The sequence below is a fragment of the Schistocerca americana genome, chromosome 2, assembly GCF_021461395.2.
Source record: "Schistocerca americana isolate TAMUIC-IGC-003095 chromosome 2, iqSchAmer2.1, whole genome shotgun sequence".
Classification (NCBI taxonomy): domain Eukaryota; kingdom Metazoa; phylum Arthropoda; class Insecta; order Orthoptera; family Acrididae; genus Schistocerca; species Schistocerca americana.
The window spans coordinates 1,086,354,235-1,086,376,872 of record NC_060120.1 but is presented as its reverse complement, the minus strand read 5'-3'; the positions used below and the strand labels follow the sequence as shown (position 1 = coordinate 1,086,376,872).

Sequence of the window (22,638 nt, the reverse complement as noted above, 5' to 3'; positions counted from 1 at the left end):
CTTCAGGAGGTTTCTGGGAAAAATCAAACTGTGTACAGTTCTCTTCAATGGAACAAGATTCATGTAACACCACACAGAAGCATCTCTAATATCTGTTGTCCTGTCATCTTCAGCTGTATGCAATATTGTTGATAAAATTACTTTGAATCCATCTGATTACAAGTGAATAAAAAGAATTTTCATATGATAAATTCATTTTATTCAGCTGTAATTACAAAGATCCTAAGTATAATTACCAACATAATATTACTTAATGGGACATTCTGCAGAAAAGAATGAAGTAGAACACTGCATGCTTCATTTAATTAACTTTGGAATGTGATTATCTTAAAGGAATAGAAGGAACCAACAACACAACAAGAGATAATATTTTCATTTTTCTCTCATTAATGGATAAGTGCAATGTGTCAGTGTTTCTGATTGACAATCATTCAAAGTGGTACTCATTCTAATGGTGGGAGGTATTACGACAGCAATGAGAATCCACGGATGCAATAAATTCAGAGTCATAAACACAGTTGCAGTAGACTTACTTATAAAGTCCTTAAATGACCACCAGTGACACATAGTGTGTAGTGCATCTTTGATTATAAACAGAGTGCAATTTCACATTTTTATCACATTTTATGAAAGTCACTTTCCATAAAGGCACATAAAATACATTACCTGCAGTGACAGATGGTGACAATAATACAAAGCATCAGAAACTCTTGTGAAAGAAGGTGTGAATAGTATCAACACTTACAGCAAAATTCATGGACATCTGAATTACAAAAAATAATGGGAGGTATTGAGAAACATTATGTTATTACCATATTTAAGCATACAAACTCTGCAAGTAGGGTACATAAATTTAAGAAAAAACTGAAAAAAATCTGCTAGGAAAGATTTCACCATATAAGAACCACAAATGTTCAGTAATCAGTTAATTGACATGAGAGCACAAAGAGATTATTGAGATATGTTATGTTATATATACGTTAATGATATAAAACAATGGAAAAATCCACAGTGGAATAAAGACAATATTATGAAAAGGATAGATTGTTACTCACCATATAGTGGAGATGTTGAGTCTCAGACAGGCACTCCAAAAAGGATGCCACACAAATGGTGTGACTAAGGTTCTCCATTATATGGTGTGCAGCAATCTATCCTTTCCATAATATTTTCACAGTCATGACATATTGTTTATTGTCAGTACAATGAATCAGGCTCATTGCTCAACATAAATTACTTAGCTTTCTACAAATCTATTTGAAAATGCCAGGAAGCAGAGCTCGTGGAGACAACCAATGAAGAAATTTTTAAGATGTTGACATGATGAGATGTAGGCTGAAGCTCACCCTGAGTTACATGTTCCACCTATTCCTTGACGTCAGAAAAGGGATGATCATGTAAAAGGATAAGTAGCTAAGTAGTAGGTGGGAGCATCCCACTGTTTGAGGTCGTTATAATTTATAGGTAAAGTCTATGAAACAGGATGCATACAGAATGTCTACAAGGCGTGACGACACTCTAGCAGATCTACTTGCTGTGTGAATGTTTAATTATTGTGTGTCGACACTGCTTGAAGGTGTTTTGGATGTATCAGAGAAGAAAAGCCATAATTAGTTGTAAAAATGACAAAGGACTGAAAAACAATTTGTTCATTCATTACTAAATTAAACTTTGATCAGTAGACATGAAAAGATATATTTAGATGTAATTATTTGGAAATTCGAGATCCCTTACAATATAGTGTAAGATTGTTCAAGATGATTTAAAATATAACAGTTTTGTGAGACAATGCTGAGGTATAATTTCATAGCTGCTGGACGTATTTAGAACTCTCTTACAGTCTTCGCACCAACTGCACTAGAGAAAAGCCATATACCGTAACCAGTGGCCTCGATTTGCAAGTCCGCGACATCAGGAAATCATCAGAAGGCAGCCATAATTGAGAAGAATTACACGTAAAACTTGCACAAGCTACCAAATAATGACAGCACATTAACACCATTATCAGCATTAATATCATACGTCACAGGGAGAAACAACACAGCGAATGGAGTCATATGGTTTTGATTACACAATATGAATGGTAGTGATGATTTGTGCACTCTATATTACCTGTGGACGGATTTAGAGATGTAGTACACCTTTCAGGAAGATTTTTCAGATGTATTTAAACAATAAGCAGTGTGGCATCTGCATAAGAAACAACTAGTGGCCAATATACCTAAGTTCTCAAAAGTTTTCGAAAAGCTAACATAAAATAAGAGTAGTTGCGTAGTTCTCAGAGCTCAACTCATTAATAGATACACAGGTTGATTTTAGGAATGGATAATCTGTAACTTCGTGTATGACAATTCAGTGTAAACTGCAGCTAATGGGTATCATTTGCGATTCAATACTACCTTTAAATGGTTGTATGCTGCTAAACACATTATAATGTAATGGAATTATCTGCAGGATCTTCCATTGGCAAAATCCAGTCATACTTTTAATGTAGTAAGCTGTGGTTAGCTTGACGTAGTAACACAACACGAAATGACCTGTCATCTAATTGAGGTACCATGTGATAATTTGCTGCTTCCCCTTATTCTGCCTCAGTTACACTATATCCACAATTGCTGTGCAAACACTTTCTCCACATACGCGTACACCATAATAACCCTACCAAGCCTCTCCATCATTTCTAGGACCCCAGTTCCATACAATACAATACAAAGCAATAGTTTGCAGGAATTCAAGTTAGTTCCACTTCTTTAATTGGTATACAGCAACAAGTTTCCTTTAACTGTAGAAGATAATTCTTAGCTTATAGTGATTACTGAAGTTACAAGCCAGTGATTACAGGTTCCAGTCAGGAGCTATATATTATTAAATAAAATGTAATCAATATAATAGAAGGAAACATTCCACGTGGGAAAAATTATATATAAAATCAAAGATGAGGTGACTTCCTTTCGTCTTCCCCTCTCCTTCCCTCTTTCCTGATGAGGCAACAGTTTGTTGCGAAAGCTTGAATTTTGTGTGTATGTTTGTGTTTGTTTGTGTGTCTATCGACCTGCCAGTGCTTTCGTTCGGTAAGTCACCTCATCTTTGATTTTATATATAAATAAAATGTAATTCAGAGACTAGGTGAGAGCTAACACCTGTTCTTCCCACGGCACCAGAATTTTACATCAATGGATTAAATCTTCGCCATCTAGCATGAGAAGAAGGCTGAGGCTATGAAAAATCTCCAGTGGTGATTATTATTAAATAAAACAATGTATGAATGATTGCCCCCCCCATGAACCATGGACCTTGCCAATGGTGGGGAGGCTTGCGTGCCTCAGCGATACAGATAGCCGTACCGTAGGTGCAACCACAACGGAGGGGTATCTGTTGAGAGGCCAGACAAGCGTGTGGTTCCTGAAGAGGGGCAGCAGCCTTTTCAGTAGTTGCAAGGGCAACAGTCTGGATGATTGACTGATCTGGCCTTGTAACAATAACCAAAACGGCCTTGCTGTGCTGGTACTGCGAACGGCTGAAAGCAAGGGGAAACTACAGCCGTAATTTTTCCCGAGGGCATGCAGCTTTACTGTATGATTACATGATGATGGCGTCCTCTTGGGTAAAATATTCCGGAGGTAAAATAGTCCCCCATTCGGATCTCCGGGCGGGGACTACTCAAGAGGATGTCGTTATCAGGAGAAAGAAAACTGGCGTTCTACGGATCGGAGCGTGGAATGTCAGATCCCTTAATCGGGCAGGTAGGTTAGAAAATTTAAAAAGGGAAATGGATAGGTTGAAGTTAGATATAGTGGGAATTAGTGAAGTTCGGTGGCAGGAGGAACAAGACTTCTGGTCAGGTGACTACAGGGTTATAAACACAAAATCAAATAGGGGTAATGCAGGAGTAGGTTTAATAATGAATAGGAAAATAGGAATGCGGGTAAGCTACTACAAACAGCATAGTGAACGCATTATTGTGGCCAAGATAGATACGAAGCCCACACCTACTACAGTAGTACAAGTTTATATGCCAACTAGCTCTGCAGATGACGAAGAAATTGAAGAAATGTATGATGAAATAAAAGAAATTATTCAGATTGTGAAGGGAGACGAAAATTTAATAGTCATGGGTGACTGGAATTCGAGTGTAGGAAAAGGGAGAGAAGGAAACATAGTAGGTGAATATGGATTGGGGGACAGAAATGAAAGAGGAAGCCGCCTGGTAGAATTTTGCACAGAGCACAACATAATCATAACTAACACTTGGTTTAAGAATCATGAAAGAAGGTTGTATACATGGAAGAACCCTGGAGATACTAAAAGGTATCAGATAGATTATATAATGGTAAGACAGAGATTTAGGAACCAGGTTTTAAATTGTAAGACATTTCCAGGGGCAGATGTGGACTCTGACCACAATCTATTGGTTATGACCTGTAGATTAAAACTGAAGAAACTGCAAAAAGGTGGGAATTTAAGGAGATGGGACCTGGATAAACTGAAAGAACCAGAGGTTGTACAGAGATTCAGGGAGAGCATAAGGGAGCAATTGACAGGAATGGGGGAAATAAATACAGTAGAAGAAGAATGGGTAGCTTTGAGGGATGAAGTAGTGAAGGCAGCAGAGGATCAAGTAGGTAAAAAGACGAGGGCTAGTAGAAATCCTTGGGTAACAGAAGAAATATTGAATTTAATTGATGAAAGGAGAAAATATAAAAATGCGGTAAGTGAAACAGGCAAAAAGGAATACAAACGTCTCAAAAACGAGATCGACAGGAAGTGCAAAATGGCTAAGCAGGCATGGCTAGAGGACAAATGTAAGGATGTAGAGGCCTATCTCACTAGGGGTAAGATAGATACCGCCTACAGGAAAATTAAAGAGACCTTTGGAGATAAGAGAACGACTTGTATGAATATCAAGAGCTCAGATGGAAACCCAGTTCTAAGCAAAGAAGGGAAAGCAGAAAGGTGGAAGGAGTATATAGAGGGTCTATACAAGGGCGATGTACTTGAGGACAATATTATGGAAATGGAAGAGGATGTAGATGAAGATGAAATGGGAGATAGGATACTGCGTGAAGAGTTTGACAGAAACAAGGCCCCCGGAGTAGACAATATTCCATTGGAACTACTGACGGCCGTGGGAGAGCCAGTCCTGACAAAACTCTACCATCTGGTGAGCAAGATGTATGAAACAGGCGAAATACCCTCAGACTTCAAGAAGAATATAATAATTCCAATCCCAAAGAAAGCAGGTGTTGACAGATGTGAAAATTACCGAACAATCAGTTTAATAAGCCACAGCTGCAAAATACTAACACGAATTCTTTACAGACGAATGGAAAAACTAGTAGAAGCCAACCTCGGGGAAGATCAGTTTGGATTCCGTAGAAACACTGGAACACGTGAGGCAATACTGACCTTACGACTTATCTTAGAAGAAAGATTAAGGAAAGGCAAACCTACGTTTCTAGCATTTGTAGACTTAGAGAAAGCTTTTGACAATGTTGACTGGAATACTCTCTTTCAAATTCTGAAGGTGGCAGGGGTAAAATACAGGGAGCGAAAGGCTATTTACAATTTGTACAGAAACCAGATGGCAGTTATAAGAGTCGAGGGGCATGAAAGGGAAGCAGTGGTTGGGAAGGGAGTAAGACAGGGTTGTAGCCTCTCCCCGATGTTGTTCAATCTGTATATTGAGCAAGCAGTAAAGGAAACAAAAGAAAAATTCGGGGTAGGTATTAAAATTCATGGAGAAGAAATAAAAACTTTGAGGTTTGCCGATGACATTGTAATTCTGTCAGAGACAGCAAAGGACTTGGAAGAGCAGTTGAATGGAATGGACAGTGTCTTGAAAGGAGGATATAAGATGAACATCAACAAAAGCAAAACAAGGATAATGGAATGTAGTCTAATTAAGTCGGGTGATGCTGAGGGAATTAGATTAGGAAATGAGGCACTTAAAGTAGTAAAGGAGTTTTGCTATTTGGGGAGCAAAATAACTGATGATGGTCGAAGTAGAGAGGATATAAAATGTAGGCTGGCAATGGCAAGGAAGGCGTTTCTGAAGAAGAGAAATTTGTTAACATCCAGTATTGATTTAAGTGTCAGGAAGTCATTTCTGAAAGTATTTGTATGGAGTGTAGCCATGTATGGAAGTGAAACATGGACGATAAATAGTTTGGACAAGAAGAGAATAGAAGCTTTCGAAATGTGGTGCTACAGAAGAATGCTGAAGATTAGATGGGTAGATCACATAACTAATGAGGAAGTATTGAATAGGATTGGGGTGAAGAGAAGTTTGTGGCACAACTTGACCAGAAGAAGGGATCGGTTGGTAGGACATGTTCTGAGGCATCAAGGGATCACCAATTTAGTATTGGAGGGCAGCGTGGAGGGTAAAAATCGTAGAGGGAGACCAAGAGATGAATACACTAAGCAGATTCAGAAGGATGTAGGTTGCAATAGGTACTGGGAGATGAAAAAGCTTGCACAGGATAGAGTAGCATGGAGAGCTGCATCAAACCAGTCTGAGGACTGAAGACCACAACAACAACAACATGAATGATTGAATATCACTGTCATAATTAATTTATATTTGATGATGATACAGTACATATATATGTTTTACATCAGTGAAAGTTTTTAGATATGTGGCATTCCTTTGTATGCTGTGGTGATAAATGCACCAACATGAAGTGTTTGTGAAGATAAAAAAATATCCTAACATCTTCTCCTAATTCACGTCCCCTCATCCTCACTGTGTGCTTCTCTGTGGCAGCGCACCTCCCAGTCTTTTCGCCTTGCCCCTTCTCTGCTCCTCTCCTTTTCCCCTCCCCTCTTCCACTGTGTCCTCCTGATGCTGTGCCCGGCGGCCTTGTCCTGCCACCATCTGTTCCCTACACACTCCATGAGGCAGTGTCAACCTCTCTCCCCCTTCCCAACCATTCTCTGAATTGCCATTTCTGTTCGATGTGATGCAGCTGCATTCTGGCCAGTGCAGCTGGAGTTAGCGGTCGTGTGAAAGCTCAGTGTGTAGTCTTTTCATTATTCCCGTCTGCAACTCAACCTGTCATTTTTAAGGTGGAGTAGCAATCTGTCCTTTTCATAATATTGTTTACATAACATAACAACTTTACATTTCACTGAAATGTAAATCCAGTTCTCTAAGAGGAAACCCTTTTACTCCATTTTGAAATATAGTACGATCTACAGAAATGAATAATTTGTAAATGTCACAAAAATTGCTGGATAGATCTTTTTTCCTGTTCAGGCCAGCCTCCACTGAAATATTGACACAAATACAGTACAGATTGCTTGCTCATCTCCATTTTAATAAACATTACTGATTTATTTTGCAGTTAATCAGGTTAAGAATGTTAAAAGTATTGAATAATTACAAAGACAGCATATGATATGGCAATCTGATAAATTCAATGTTTCTATTTCTAAAACTGTATTTTGACATTAAATTAAATACCTGCATAAAAAAGTACCATGGCAAAGGTACCCCAAACTCTCCAGGAAAAACAGCCTCTACGTACAGTGCAATAAGCATATAAATGACAGTGTCCGCAATTAGCATCAGCATTATATGTCCCACAACGAGGTCATCATTCTGATTAACGGGTCTCCAAAAATCTTCCCACTGTAAGCCTACACCTGAAAAAAAGTCCTACTTTTCAGAGGTGTAACTTTAGTAATATAAATGTTTGAACACACATTCTTTAAGAATTGACATTATGTCAAAATAGAAGTATGTGACTTTGCAAAAGTTTATAAATGATTAGGTGTTATATATGAATGTTAATGATTTTATTGTAGTAATTATTTAATATGAAACTCAGGTGAGAGCTGATACAGCCTGCTCTTCCTGTGGCACAGAATTTCATGTCACTGGATTAAACCTGTGCTTTGTCATCAGCCATCTAGCATGAGAAGAAGGCTGAGGCTATAAAAAATCTCCAGTGGTGATTATTATTAAATAAAACAATGCATGAATGATTGAATATCAATGTTGTAATTAATTTATATTTGATGATGATACAGTACTTCCACTATGTGATCAATAGTATCTGGACAACTGGCTGAAAATGACTTACAAGTTCGTGGCACCCTCCATTGGTAATTCTGGAATTCAAAATGGTGTTGGCCCACCCTTAGCCTTGATGGCAGCTTCCACTCTCGCAGGCATATGTTCTATCAGATGCTGGAAGGTATCTTGAGGAATGGCAACCCATTCTTCACGGAGTGCTGCACTGAGGGGAGGTATCGATGTCGGTCAGTGAGGACTGGCATGAAGTTGGCGTTCCAAAACATCCCAGACGTGTGCTATAGGATTCAGGTCAGGACTCTGTGCAGGCTAGACCATTACAGGGATGTAATTGTTGTATAACCCCTCCGCCACGGGCCGTGCATTATGAACAGGTACTCGATCACGTTGAAAGATGCAATCGCCATTCCCAAATTGCTGTTCAACAGTGCAATGCAAGAAGGTGCTTAAAACATCAATGTAGGTCTGTGCTGTGATAGTGCCATGCAAAACAACAAAGGGTGCAAGCCCCCTCCATGAAAAACACAACCACACTATAACCCCGCCGCCTCCGAATTTTACTGTTGACACTACACATGCTGGCAGATGACGTTCACCAGGCATTCGCCATACCCACACTCTGCCATCGAATCGCCACATTGTGTATTGTGATTCGTCACTCCACACAATGTTTTTCCACTATTCAGTCATCCAATGTTTACACTCCTTACACCAAGCGAGACATCGTTTGCCATTTACCGGCTTGATGTGTGGCTTATGAGCAGTGGCTCAACCGTGAAATCAACGTTTTCTCACCTCCCGCCTAATTGTCATAGTACTTGCAGCAGATCCTGATACAGTTTGAAATTCCTGTGTGATGGTCTGGATAGATGTCTGCCTATTACACATTATGACCCTCTTAAACTGTCGGCAGTCTCTGTCAGTCAACAGATGAGGTCGGCCTCTATGCTTTTGTGCTGTACGTGTCCCTTCACGTTTCCATTTCACTATCACATCAGAAACAGTGGACCTAGGGATGTTCGAAGTCCGTGAGTTCTGTGGAATGCCCCATTCTGCTCTCTCATGGTGTCTAATGACTACTGAGGTTGCTCATATGGAGTACCTGGTAGTAGGTGGCAGCACAATGCACCTAATAAGAAAAACATATGTTTGTGGGGGTGTCCGGATAGTTTTGATCACATAGTTTATATATATTTTATATCAATGAAAATTTTTAGATACATGGCATTACTTTGTATGTTGTGATGATAAATATACCAACAGTGAAGTGTTTGTGAAGATAAAAAATTTTATTTGAGTTGTAATTATTTGTTGATGTGTATATGAGAAGTTATTTCAGACTGTGTCTTTTTGAATAGTGACTGAAATAATTCATGACATCAAAATTAACTCTGACAACTGAGCATTATGGAAAACGCTAAACCAATAATATCTTTGGTTTTGAAATAGACTGACAAAATATGTTTCAAGTCAGTAACAAGTGTTTTTAATTGATAGTGTAATTTATTATTGGGAAGTGAAGGAAAATTAATGAATTTTCACTTAATTACGAAAACTTCAAAGATGAAAAGTGGAATATATTAAAGTTTATCTTGGAATAACAGGGCAAAATCCAGAGATTCACTGTACTTAGGAGAATGCTCTACTAGATATAACTGATTGTTGGCTAAGCAACATGACAGCAAATGACTATTTATTTATTTATTTCATGTTCCGTAGATCCAGTTAGTGAGTCAATCACAAGGATATGGAACGTATCAAATTGTACAGGTTTCAATTTAAACTTACAATAAATACAAGGGCAATTCAATGCCAAATTGTGCATAGTTTAAGTAAGACATACTATAAATACAGTAAAAGATACAATGTGAAAACAACCATTTAACAGAAAAAGGAGTTTCAAATAAAGCTTAGAAATAAGAGCACAAAGTTAAATTGGATATTAGGCTAACAAGAGTAAACACAGGTAGAGCCAATCTGTTGTTACAAAAAGTGTGATAATGCTCAAATGCTCAATAAAATCAACTGAACTAGTTCTAGACACAATAAGTTTAGTGATGGTATACATTTTCTTTCAAATATTCATCCGCAGTATAAAAAGATACCACATCGATTTTAATACAAAACTGATAACAATAAGTCATTATATGTTCTTGTTCCTATTATATCTAAAGAAGATGAACCCACAAAATAATAAATAACTAATAAAAATAAATAAGTCTTAATGAAGTATCAATACAAAGTCACAACATTTGAATTTTAAAAGAAGGAGATAACCCCACGACTAGCTATATATTCTCACCTGTTCCTTCAAACATAATGAAGAGCTGCATGCCAAATGACATGGCACTATTGTGGGCCAGGGATGAAAAAACTTTTGCAAAAAGACTTAAATCTGAATACTGCTGCTGCAGAAAGAGGAAAGGCACATATGCCAGAAACCACAACAATCCACCAACAGTAGCTGCTGTATTTGCTGAAATAGGTGATTGTTTATATTAAATGCATGTCATTTCATCACAGTTCACATTATCCATATCAATCAAATTATCTGAAAATGACCAGAATGTCTTACAATCTTTACATCACAACAACTTGCGATGATGCTTAGAACTGTTTTATCAGGTATGATGTATGGAGGTCAGTTCATCTCCACAATATTTTCATGTTTTTAGTAAATCCTTGCATTTAGATAAGTTGATAATTTCTAGAAGGAATCACTATCAAGATGTGTTTCAAATTGCATTTTGAAATTTCAGTTTTTCTCTTTCATCTTTTATGTTCAAACAATGGAAAGTCATGATGTTCTTGTTATCCCATCTTTTATGTTTATTATTTTCAATTAAGAACTTACCTTTCTGAAAGAATACTGAAACCATGAAGCAGAAGCACACACCAGCCATCACATATAGCAGAAAAAACAGGAAAAGTACGACTCCATTACTGTAAGTGAATACAGATAACCCAGTTCCGTACCAAGAAACTTTCAACAAAATCACAATCAGCGTGACTGTGACTAAAAGAAGGCTCAGAGTTTTTATAAACCATGCTGTCCAATGCAACCAAGATGGAATTCCCATTATTTTTAGTGTTTCCTGCACAAAAAATATCACCAGAGGATTACAAGAAAATTTTGCAGCACAGTAGTGTAGCTCTGGAATAAACATTTTTCATGAATAATAAATACATGATCAAACATAACAAATTTATTTCACACAAACATAAATACAGGCTGCCATTAACTACTTGGCTATTGTAAAAATTCTTCCTTCCCACATGCCATGCATGCTAAACCTAACCAGGTTGCCTCCACAGCAAGCCTTTGTGTCTGGGTAGTCACCTGGTGTGCTGGTTTACCTGTGCACCTGGCTAAGGCTGTGCTCATTACTTCCACAGCAATGGCTGTGATAACACACAACAGAGAGAATATAAATACAAGGCGTAAAGTTCGATTACAGTAAGCACATTTGAGTAAACACCTGCAGCTAACATGAATAGTTACATCAAAACAGTCTTTGGACTGAAAATAATGTCACATTAAAATTTGTTTATTTTCAATCTTTTCTGCACATTAATCACTCAACTGACAATGAAACAGCCAAGTTAAAATTTCTTTTATTATCACATTTTCTCACTGCACTAACTCAAGAAATTAACAGCTCTGGTAGAAGTAAATTGGACAGATTTTCATCATCCATCACTCAATTAACAGTTCAGTTTGTAGAAAACTAGACAGCTGGACTGTTGGGCTCATATTTGACAGGGTACATATTGTTTCGCAGTATGTGATTGTTGTAGATTATTCTAGGGCATTTTTGTGGCTCAAAGCATGCTACTTTGGAATATAAATGTGAGCAAAACATGCTAACCATTTGCTATACCATTCTAATACATCCACATGCAGTGTGAGCCACAGTAGTACCGTATTTCTGTGAATCTACTGCGCATTTCTTTTACAGTATGCAGTATTCAAATTTGGGATGCACATAAGACACGATGGTGCCTTACATTTGAGAACCAACTTGAATCTGTCATTCACCACCAGCATAATTGGAATTTAGGTATTGTTCCTTGTGTCACAATACATTAGTGTACATCTCAACTTTGTTGCATTATTCTTGGCATGTTACTGTGTAGTGCATTTGAATTTTGTAGTCACAAAATGGAAGGCAAGCAGAGAATTCCTTATGCTGAACAAGAGGATGGGATAAGAGTTCAGTGTAGCTAAAAGTACCGTTCACTTATAGAATAAAGAGAAATTTTCATTGTTGCAATTACTGCTACTTGAAAATAAATTCACTGACCCTCACATAGGAAGACATCCCTTCATAGAAATTCTGAGGTATGTCATCACACTTTCAAAAGACAAGAATATTTTGATGGGCCACATAGGCAATGGTGATGGGATGCCACTTTGGTTTGAATGCCAAGTAATTACACAAATGATGAGAAGGGGACAAAAGAAGTTACTACCAAAACATCAGGGTGTGAAAAACAGTGCATAACTGCAATGCTGGCAATCACTTCCCCCTTTCTTAATCTTTGAGCAGAAAATGAGCCCCGAGACCTCTAAAAATGAAAAGCTGTTCCCTGATGATATCATTGTTCAGAATTGAGAGACAGGATGGATGACTAAAACTTTAATGTTTGACAGGCTCCAAAACACAGGAGATCTTCATTCTGATGGGCTTTCCAAACTACCATCAATGCTTTGTCTTGCTGCATTTCGTGGTCATCTCACTGACAATGTAAAAATAAACTACATTCTAGCCATGACTCATGGAGGGTTGACTTCTGTGTCACTATCCTGGATATAAATAAACCTTTCAGAGCTCTCATTCAGCAACAGTACAAAAAATGATTTTGAAAAACCAAAACATGAGCTGACTCTGACAGTAAAAATTAAATGTGCTGCACCCCACATTATTTCACACTGGTTTTCGGCTGTCTGTAAAAGCATCGAAGTACCAGTGATTGTAAAATCATTCAATAAATGCTGTATTTCAAATAATCTTGATAGAAGTGGAGATGGTGTTCTCTGGAACAACCCCAAGGGTGATGAGGAAAGAGGGAATGAATATGTTTCTGATGCAAAATCCCCAGAGGAAACCAGTAATGATGACATTAGTCAATAATGATAAGTAACACCTGTAATTTATGGTATGTTTGTTCCCATGTCACGTAAGTAACCAAGTTAAGCATTCTGTTTTATTAATGACTGTGTCACTTAATAATGGGTCACTTGGGTTGTTGTTTTGGTAGTTCATGTATAAACCCATTGTTGTGTAAAATAAATTTTGCCTGCCAGTGATGTGCCAGCAAATTCTTTCCTTCGTGATTGTAATTTTTAAAACTGGAGTGCATATTATATTTGATGGCACATTAGATTCACATAAATATAGTAATTAACTTCAATCAATTTCACTTAATCTTTAGTTACAGGAGGATATAAAAACTGTGGAGAAGTCTGACCATCACTTAGCTCCAGGTGACCCATATAGTGGCTTATCAATCAATTTTGTAAGTTTGGAATTACTTTTTATGCACCAGAAATAACTGCTAATCTCTCAGTACACCAAGGCTTCTTTTGGTACACCAAGGCTTCTTTCCTTAAATTTTTGGCATACACTTATGTAATAAATTATGTAGCATTCAAAATATTGAGCCTTTTGAGGTTATCTATGTTAAGTACAACAAATCATCTCTGACTGAGTGCACTGAAATCACATTAATATGTTAATGAGAAACAAGCCCAATAATTTAATCCTAATCATTGTTTAAAGACAAAAGAGAAGATGATGGAATCTAATTTGTACTATTGATTAACAAAAGCCTGGCGTTGTAGTGCGTGTTTTTGCTAGCTTTCAGGATGGATATTGCCCAAAGGCTTAGTGACAATTTCAGTCTCGTTTCTGTGGCTGGTTGGTTGATTTGGTGGGGGGGGACAAACAGCGAGGCCTCATCCCATCAGATTAGGGATGGAAGGGGAAGGAAATCACACATGACCTTTCAGAGAACCTTCCCGGCATTTGCCTGAAGCAATTATAGGGAAATCACAGAAAACCTAAACCAGGATGGCCAGACATGGGTTTGAACCATCGTCCTCCCGAATGCAAGTCCAGTGTGCTAACCAATGAACCACCTTGCTTGGTGGCACACTGCCACATCTCAACCACGTAGTGCATGGATGGGCAAATAGCAGTCCACAGGCCACATGAAGTCTGCTAAGGGTTTTGTATGGCCCACCAACACAGTCAGAAAAAATGTGCCTTGAACTGAAATTTCCTTCCCATGTGCAATCGAAGAGTTTCACTAGGACACCCACGTCAGCACGCATGTGCAGTGTAGATACTATCCGCAGAAACCAAGTTGACACTCAGTGCTGTAGCAGATGGAGGTTACCCTAAAGGCATTTTTCAATTTGCTCTCCCTCCCATCGGCCACCGCACCAAATATTGGAAGTACGAACAGGATTTGCATGTACAATACAATGCACAGCACTTTTCCAGTCGATCAGATTCATTTCCATGTTATCTGTGTAACAGTAAATAAATGTTCAGCTTTAGTGAAGCCATGTGTAATGAACAGGCAGTATAGGTGGACAAGGAAAAAACAATTTCCTAATTTCCCAGTTAAAAAATACATTTTCTCTCGGGTGAAAATACATTTTTTCCCTGTTAAGTGACAGTATACTTTCCCATAGAACTGTAAAACTTATCAATCCTTTGAATGATTAACGTTTTATACATCATCAATGCAGAACTTCCTGCAGCCACGTTTTAAAACAAAACCTAGCAAAAAAAGTCTTGGAAAGATCTTTGATGTGGAGCAGTGTGTACACTGCATATTTTTGTAATTATGAGAGTATAAATTCAAAATGAAAAAAGGCAAAACTCCAGGATTTGATGGGATACACACTGAATTCTTCATCAGTTGTGGAAACAGGACTTGTAGATGGCTTGTAAGTTTCTTCACTAATATTATGCTATCAGGAAACATGCCAAAAGCCTTCAAAAAAACAAAAACCATAGCAACACTGAAGCTGGGTAAACCAGCAAACAAAACTGCTAGCTATCGCCCAATCACCCTCCTGAGCTACTCCTACAAGCTTTTGGAAAGAGTCATCCTCAACCAAATCGGTCCAAAGATCCACGAAGTTATTCCCATCGAACAGTATTCACACCAAACAGAAGCTGCGCTCAGCTTAACTACACACATAGAAGCCGGATTCCAATGTCGCCTTAAAACATCAGTGGCTTTTATTGATCTTACAGCTGCCTACAATACAATGTGGAGACAAGAACTCTTGTACATACTCGCCAGTGTCATACATTGACAAACCACAATCAGGCTGATAAACAACATGCTATCTGAGAGATACTACCAAGTAGTCCTTGGCAACCAACTAAGCAGACAGAAGAAACTTGATAATGGTCTTCCTCAAAGCTCAGTTTTGGCAGCAATCCTGTTCAACTTGTATACATCTGACCTCCCTGAAACAGTCAAGGGAGTTCATCTGTGCATATGATCTGGCCTTGGCCACCCAGCAGAGAACTCTTGAAGCTGATGAGGCGATCCTATATGCAGATCTAAGCATAATAGATGAATACTTCAAAAAGTGGAGACTGATACCAAATCCAATGAAGACTGAAGTCAGCTGCTTTCACCTTAACAACAGAATGGCCAATGCAAAATTGAATGTCACCTTTAAGGATCAGTTCCTTCACCACCAAGACTCTCCAGAATATATAGGAGTGACTCTCCGTAGAACCCTCTCTAACAGGAAGCACATAGAAAACACCACAGCAAAGCTGAGATCACGCAATAACATCATACAGAAGCTGAGTGGTACCTCACGGGGGCGCAAGAGCTACAATACTGTGATGCGATGCCTTAGGGCCGGTCTATCCTGTAGCCGAATACTGTGCCCCAGTGTGGCTCAATAGCACACGTGTGAGAAAAATTGATGTGGAGCTAAATGCAGCAATGAGGACAATAATGGGCTGCATCAAATCTACTCCTCTATACTGGTTACCACCTCTAAGCAACATTGCACCACCAGATTTCCAAAGACAGAACGCCCTCCTCGAGGAATACCAAAAATTACTTAAAATCCCCGAGCTTCCAATGCACTCTGACGTTCCTGCACTCCGAATGAAGTGATTAGAATCCAGGCAGCCATCTGTCCTACTGGCAGAATCGCTACAGGCAGCTACTTTCAGCATCAAAAAATAGTGGACAGAAATGTGGAACACTATTGCCCATGAGGAACATCAGACCCTTCGAAGACCTGACACAAGACCAGCCGGTATGGAACCAACGCGACGCACCTGCAAAACAATTAATCTACATCTACATCGATCCACACAGGCCGTGGCATCTGTGCTGAATACCTCTACCGATGAGGACTGTGGGTATGAACACCAGACAATCCATCACATTGTAACAAGCTGTAACAGAAGAGCCTACCATGGGATCTTGGAAGATTTCTATGAAGTGACAGAGGCAGCCCTTGAATGGATCAACAAATTAAATATTAATTTATAGACTTATATTTTAAATTATAAATTATGAAATAAATATATTTTTGTAAAATTTTGTAAAACTATGTAATCCACATTGCTAGTCGCTGTTCGTATGAAATGCCATGCACTAAATAAATAAATATAAATTCAAATTTCACCAGACACAGAACGTTAGTTTGCAAAGCTTTGAAATCGAGATTGTGATGCCCTTTAGTAACCCAATCATAGCTCACATCATGTGATCTCATCAGCTGTTGACAGCAGATATTCAGAGCATAGGACAATTGATGTAATCATCCAATAGCAACGTCACTGTTAAGTAGCACTAACACACAAATAGGAAAAGTTAATAGTTTAAATTAATATACACAGTGTAGCTACAGGAAATTTAAGCTTTCATGTATAATGTTGATCCTGAAGAATAATAAGCTACAAGAGAAGCTAAGCTTTCACAGGTAATACTGGTCTTTTTTGGTGAGTGTTACACTTTAAGATACATCACACAAATGTGCCAGTAAAATTTAAAATAATGACATAAATGTCAGGTCATCTGGGCTTGAAATTCTTCCAAGTGACCAGTCTTCAAAGTGTTAAGTTTTAAACAATAATTAAATGCTGTGTGATTTAAGAAATTCATTGCACATTCTCACACATAATATAATTCATCTTGCGTGAAATGAAATTTAATTTGAAAGTAAAACTTTTGCAAAGCACAACTCGCAATATTTTCCTGAGAACTGTTAGAGATAGGTTCACTTCAGCAGTTGGCAGGGAGTGCCAGAAAACAGAAATTATTGTGCTTGCACAGCTACAATGATGCAGAAATCCTGTATGTTTGTACATATAAAGCATTAGGAACTCCTACATCATAAAAGAAGCAGGACATCATAGGATACTCCAACAGTATCAGAATTTCATAAACCATATTAAAATGTATAATTCAGCCAGAAGCACACATTTGTATGTCCAGATTCACAGTGAAGTAGCCCTCAACCCGATATTAAGCTATTCACGGTGATTTTTGGGATGTAAACTTTCTTGGGCTACCAGTAATGTACTATCTCATGTTTGGTTCTTTATTATGGCAAAATGCCACATGTGCCAGAAGATGAAAATGTGCACTTGAAATTCGCTGAACAGTTGGAACAATCCCATACTGCTCAATCTCAAACAACTATTGCCTCAGCTGAAAGATTAATAAAAGCCAAATTTCCGTAGCAAGCCAATAACAAGAGGGAAAAAAAAAGAAAATCAGAAAACTGAAACTAGTAATATACTTCAGCTTTCTGTAATTATGTGAATGTGTTTTAATTCACTTGATAGTGCCCGGCTACAGAAATCCATTTTGTTTTCATTTTATATGGGAGCTGTACACAAAGAGGAAACAGCAAAATCTCTAAATGTAAACTTGGGTCATGTGGACACTACCCCCCTCCCCACCACAACTCAGACTGCTCTGCACATGCATGAATCTGGCAGCTTGGGCATGCCAGAAAAATTTTTCCAGTTACCATCTGGCTTCAAGTAGCCAGAAGCAGGAGAAGGTACTGCTCACATCCGACTGAACTGCACATGCACATGAGCCCGCTGGCAACTGCTCAAATGAACCTAATGTTAACAGTTGTGATGTCATGCTCATTGGAAGCAGTTTGTTGTGACAAAGTATTGCATAGTCTTTGTCCTAAGACCTTTGACATATTTTGCTGTTGGCAGACGCTTCTGTGTGCACAGTGTTTTGTTGTTGTAAATGGCAATTTTCCTTTGCAACTGAAGTTTTATTTTGGTATTTTTTCTCTCATTTATGTTTTATTGGAGAATAGAAGCTTTCGAAATGTGGTGCTACAGAAGAATGCTGAAGATTAGATGGGTAGATCACATAAATAATGATGAAGTATTGAATAGAATTGGGGAGAAGAGGAGTATGTGGCACAACTTGACAAAAAGAAGGGACCGGTTAGTAGGACATGTTCTGAGGCATCAAGGGATCACCAATTTAGCATTGGAGGGCAGCGTGGAGGGTAAAACTCGTAGAGGGAGACCAAGAGATGAATACACTAAGCAGATTCAGAAGGATGTGGGTTGCAGTAAGGACTGGGAGATGAAGAAGCTTGCACAGGATAGGGTAGCATGGAGAGCTGCATCAAACCAGTCTCAGGACTGAAGACCACAACAACAACAACAACAACAACAACATGTTTTATTGCTGACAGTATTATTCTGCAGTAGTGGGATACAATAATACTCTCAGTCAAAAACACAAATATTTAACAGAAAACTAAAACAAAGAAAAATTCCCAGAATTCCAAAAAAATCCCGTTTTTCTCGGTTTTCACCTGGATGAAAATATTACCAGGATCTCCCAGATTTCCCAGTTGTCCTGGGTTGCATGCACCCCGAATGATGAATCAACTTCATCCAAAACACAAAGTTAACTAATGATTCCAAACATTTTAAAAGCTGTGGTCTTCTGCTAACCTCCGCTTCCATGAAGTGGCTCCTGAGCTACAATTGCCTTTCCTCTTTTGATTATTTTTAATTATAGATCAGAAACAATCAATTAATTGCACACGTGTACGTATGTTGTGTTTTTAATATTTTCACTCCATGCATGAAGTATATATTAGTGTATCTGTTAGTGCAGTGGTTTAATCTGGAGAGAAGCTTCAAGCTCAGAAACTCTTCAGGTTGTGAACACCTTTTACACCCACTATCAATATTTCCTACTATTTGTCAAACAATGAAAAATTCAGGATGGAATGTAGCAACATTATGAAAAGGAAAGTTGATACTCACCATATAGCTGAGATGCTGAGTCGCAGATAGGCATGATAAAAAGACTGTTCCAAATAAAGGTTTTGGCCCATAAGGCCCTCTTCAAAAATAGATGACAGACAGACATACACACACACACACACATATGCAAGCGCAACTCACACATACACAATTGCAGTCTAAGACAACTGTTGCCACACTGCGAGCAGCAGCACCAATGCACGATGGGAGTGGCGACTGGGTGGAGGTAAGGAGGAGGCTGTGTGCAGGGAGGGGGAGGGGTAGTGGGATAGGGGTGGTGGACAGTGCAGTGCTGCTAGGGAATGTGCAGGGAGGGGGTAGGGGCAGCCATGTGCATTCAGGAGATTAGAACCAGGACAGGGGAGAGGTGGGGAGAGGGGGTAGCAAAAAAGGAGAGAACTAAAAGACTAGGAGGGATGGTGGAATGAGGGTTGTACAGTGCTGGAATGGGAACAGGGAGGCCGGATGGCTGAGGACAATGACTAACTAAGGTAGACGCCAGGAGGGTTACGGGAATGTAGAATATATCACAGGAGAAGTTCCCACCTATGCAATTCAGAACAGCTGGTGCTGATGGGAAGGATCCATATGGCACTGGCTGTGAGGCAGTCATTGAAATGATGGATATCATGTTTTGCAGCATGCTCAGCAACCGAGTGGTCCACTTTTCTCTCGGCCACAGTTTGTCAGTGGCCATTAGTGCAGACAGACAGCTTGTTGGTTGCCATGCCCACATAGAATCAGCACAGTGGTTGCAGCTTAGCTTGTAGATCACATGACTTGTTTCACAGATAGCCCTGCCTTTGATGGATAGGTGATGTTTGTGATCAGACAGGAGTAGATGGTGGTGGGAGGGTGTATGGGATAGGTCTTGCATCTACGTCTATTATAGGGGTATGAGCCATGAGGTAAGGGGTTGGGAGCAGGGGTTGTGTAGGGAAGGATGAGTACATTGTGTAGGTTCGGTGGATGGCGGAATGCTGCTCCCAACCCCTTACCTCACGGTTCATACCTCTGTAATAGACCTAGATGCAATACCTGTCCCTTATATATTCCCGCCACCATCTACTCCAGTCCGATCACAAACATCACCTTTCCCATCACAGGCAGGGCTACCTGTGAATCAAATCATGTGATGTACAAGCTAAGCTGCAACCACTGTGCTGATTCTATGTGGGCATGACAACCAACAAGCTGTCTGTCCACATGAATTTCCACTGACAAACTGTGGCCAAGAAACAAGTGGACCACTTGGTTGCTGAGCACACTGTCAAACATGACACCTTTCATTTCAATTACTGCTTCACAGCCTGTGCCATATAGGTCCTTCCCACCAACACCAACTTTTCTGAATTGTGCAGGTGGGAACTTTCCCTGCAATATATCCTACATTCCCTCCCCCCTCCCTGCCCCAGCCTCCTCCTTACCCCCACCTAGTCGCCACTCCCATCATGCATTGGTGCTGCTGCTCGGAGTGGGGCTACAGTGGCCTTGGACTGTAGTCATGTGTGCATGAGTAGTGTGTGTGTGTGTGTGTGTGTGGTGTGTGTGTGTGTGTGTGTGTGTGTGTGTGTGTGTGTGTCTGTCTGTCTGTCTGTCTGTCTGTCTGTCTTCTATTTTTGACAAAGACCTTATGGGCGGAAAGCTTGATTTTGAACACTCTTTTGTTGTGTCTATCTGCTATTCAGGATCTCTGCTATATGGTGAATAGCAACTTTCCTTTCATAATATTTTCCCACTATTTGTTTTATGTGAACTTTGGACAAACACTAATAAACTTAAAAATATATTTTTATTTTGTTTCAAACAACGGAAAATCCAGGATGGAATGTAACAATACCAGAGAAGGTAAGTTGTTACTCACCATATAGCGGAGATGCTGAGTTGTGATAGGTACAACAAAAAGATTCACACAATTAAATTTTCGGCCATTAAGGCCTTTGTCAGCAGTAGTGACACCTACACAGACACACACACACACACACACACACACACACACACACACACACATAAACGCAACTTGCACACACGTCTGCATTCTCAGAGAGCTGGCAGTGTGGTTTCAACTCTCTGAGACTGCACACGTGTGTGCATGTTGAGTTTGTATGAGTGTGTGTGTGTGTGTGTGTGTGTGTGTGTGTGTGTGAACGTATGTTTATGTGCATCTACAGCTGACAAAGACCTTAATGGCCGAAAGCTATAGTTGTGTGAATCTTTTTGTTGTGCCTATCGCGACTCAGCATCTCTAGCATCTCTGCTATATGGTGATTAGGAACTTTCCGTCTGTTTTTTTTTTTTAATTTTTTTTTTGCCCCCCCCCCCCCTCCCCCCCAGGATTACCACAAGTTTCCCAAAGTGCAATTCCCTGAAAATATGTGAGTGGTTTGAAAACTTTTAAAGTTATAGAACCTAGCATGTGGTCCTCAGTAGTGAGTGTTCATCGCAGACAAAGCTATCATGAGGAGTGTCCCAGGGAAGTGAGATAAGACTGCTGTTGTTCCCTACATACATAAATGATTTGGCGGACAGGGTGGCAGCAATCTGAGGTTGTTTGCTGATGATGCTGTGGTGTACAGTAAGGCATCAAAGTTGGTGGACTGTAGGAGGATACAAAATAACCTAGGCAAAATTTCTTCTTGGTGTGATGAATGACCACTAGCTCTCAGTGTAGAAAAATGTATGTTAATGCGGGTGCATAGAGAAAACAAACACACAATGTTCGGATACAGCATTAGTATTGTCCTGCTCGACACAATCGAGCGACTTAAGTATCTGGGGGTAACAATGCAAAGCAATATGAAATGGAATGAGCATGTGAGGACTGTAGTAGGGGAGGCAAATGGTCGACTTCAGCTTATTGGCAGAATTTTGGGAAAGTGTGGTTCATCTGTAGAGGAGACCGCATGCAGGACACTGGTGTGACTCAGTCTCGAGTACTGCTCAAGTGAGTGGGATCTGCAATAAGTGTAGTGGAGGTGCCTCTGGAGATCAAATGGAAGTTTGTGGAAGGAAGGCGATGTTATTTTCAAGGAACACTGTGGAGAAAATTTAGGAAACCGACATCTGAAGCCGACTGCCAAATGATTCTGCTGCTGCCAGTATACATTGTACATACTCACCGAGTGGTGGTAGGTGAACACACACGTATAAAGAAAGGTTTTACATATGCAAGCTTTAGGAGCCAGTGGCTCCTTCTTCTGGCGGAAGGGTTGAAGAGGAAGGAAGAGGGGTGAAGGAAAAGAACTGGGCAGGTTTAGGAAAAGAGGCAGAGTTCAGAAAAGT

The 22,638-nt window shown here is 39.4% G+C and overlaps 1 protein-coding gene across 1 annotated transcript in view; it reads right to left on the bottom strand.

The window, feature by feature from the left end:
* The window catches only part of LOC124594686 (phospholipid-transporting ATPase ABCA3-like), a 543,403-nt gene that overhangs the window by 456,330 nt on the left and 64,435 nt on the right, over positions 1-22,638 (bottom strand). Inside the window, exons 5-7 of the mRNA XM_047133052.1 lie at positions 10,893-11,133; positions 10,341-10,514; positions 7,466-7,647 (exon numbers count right to left, since the gene is read on the bottom strand). Of these exons, the coding sequence (XP_046989008.1) occupies positions 7,466-7,647; positions 10,341-10,514; positions 10,893-11,133 (597 nt within the window). The remainder of the gene's footprint in view (positions 1-7,465; positions 7,648-10,340; positions 10,515-10,892; positions 11,134-22,638) is intronic.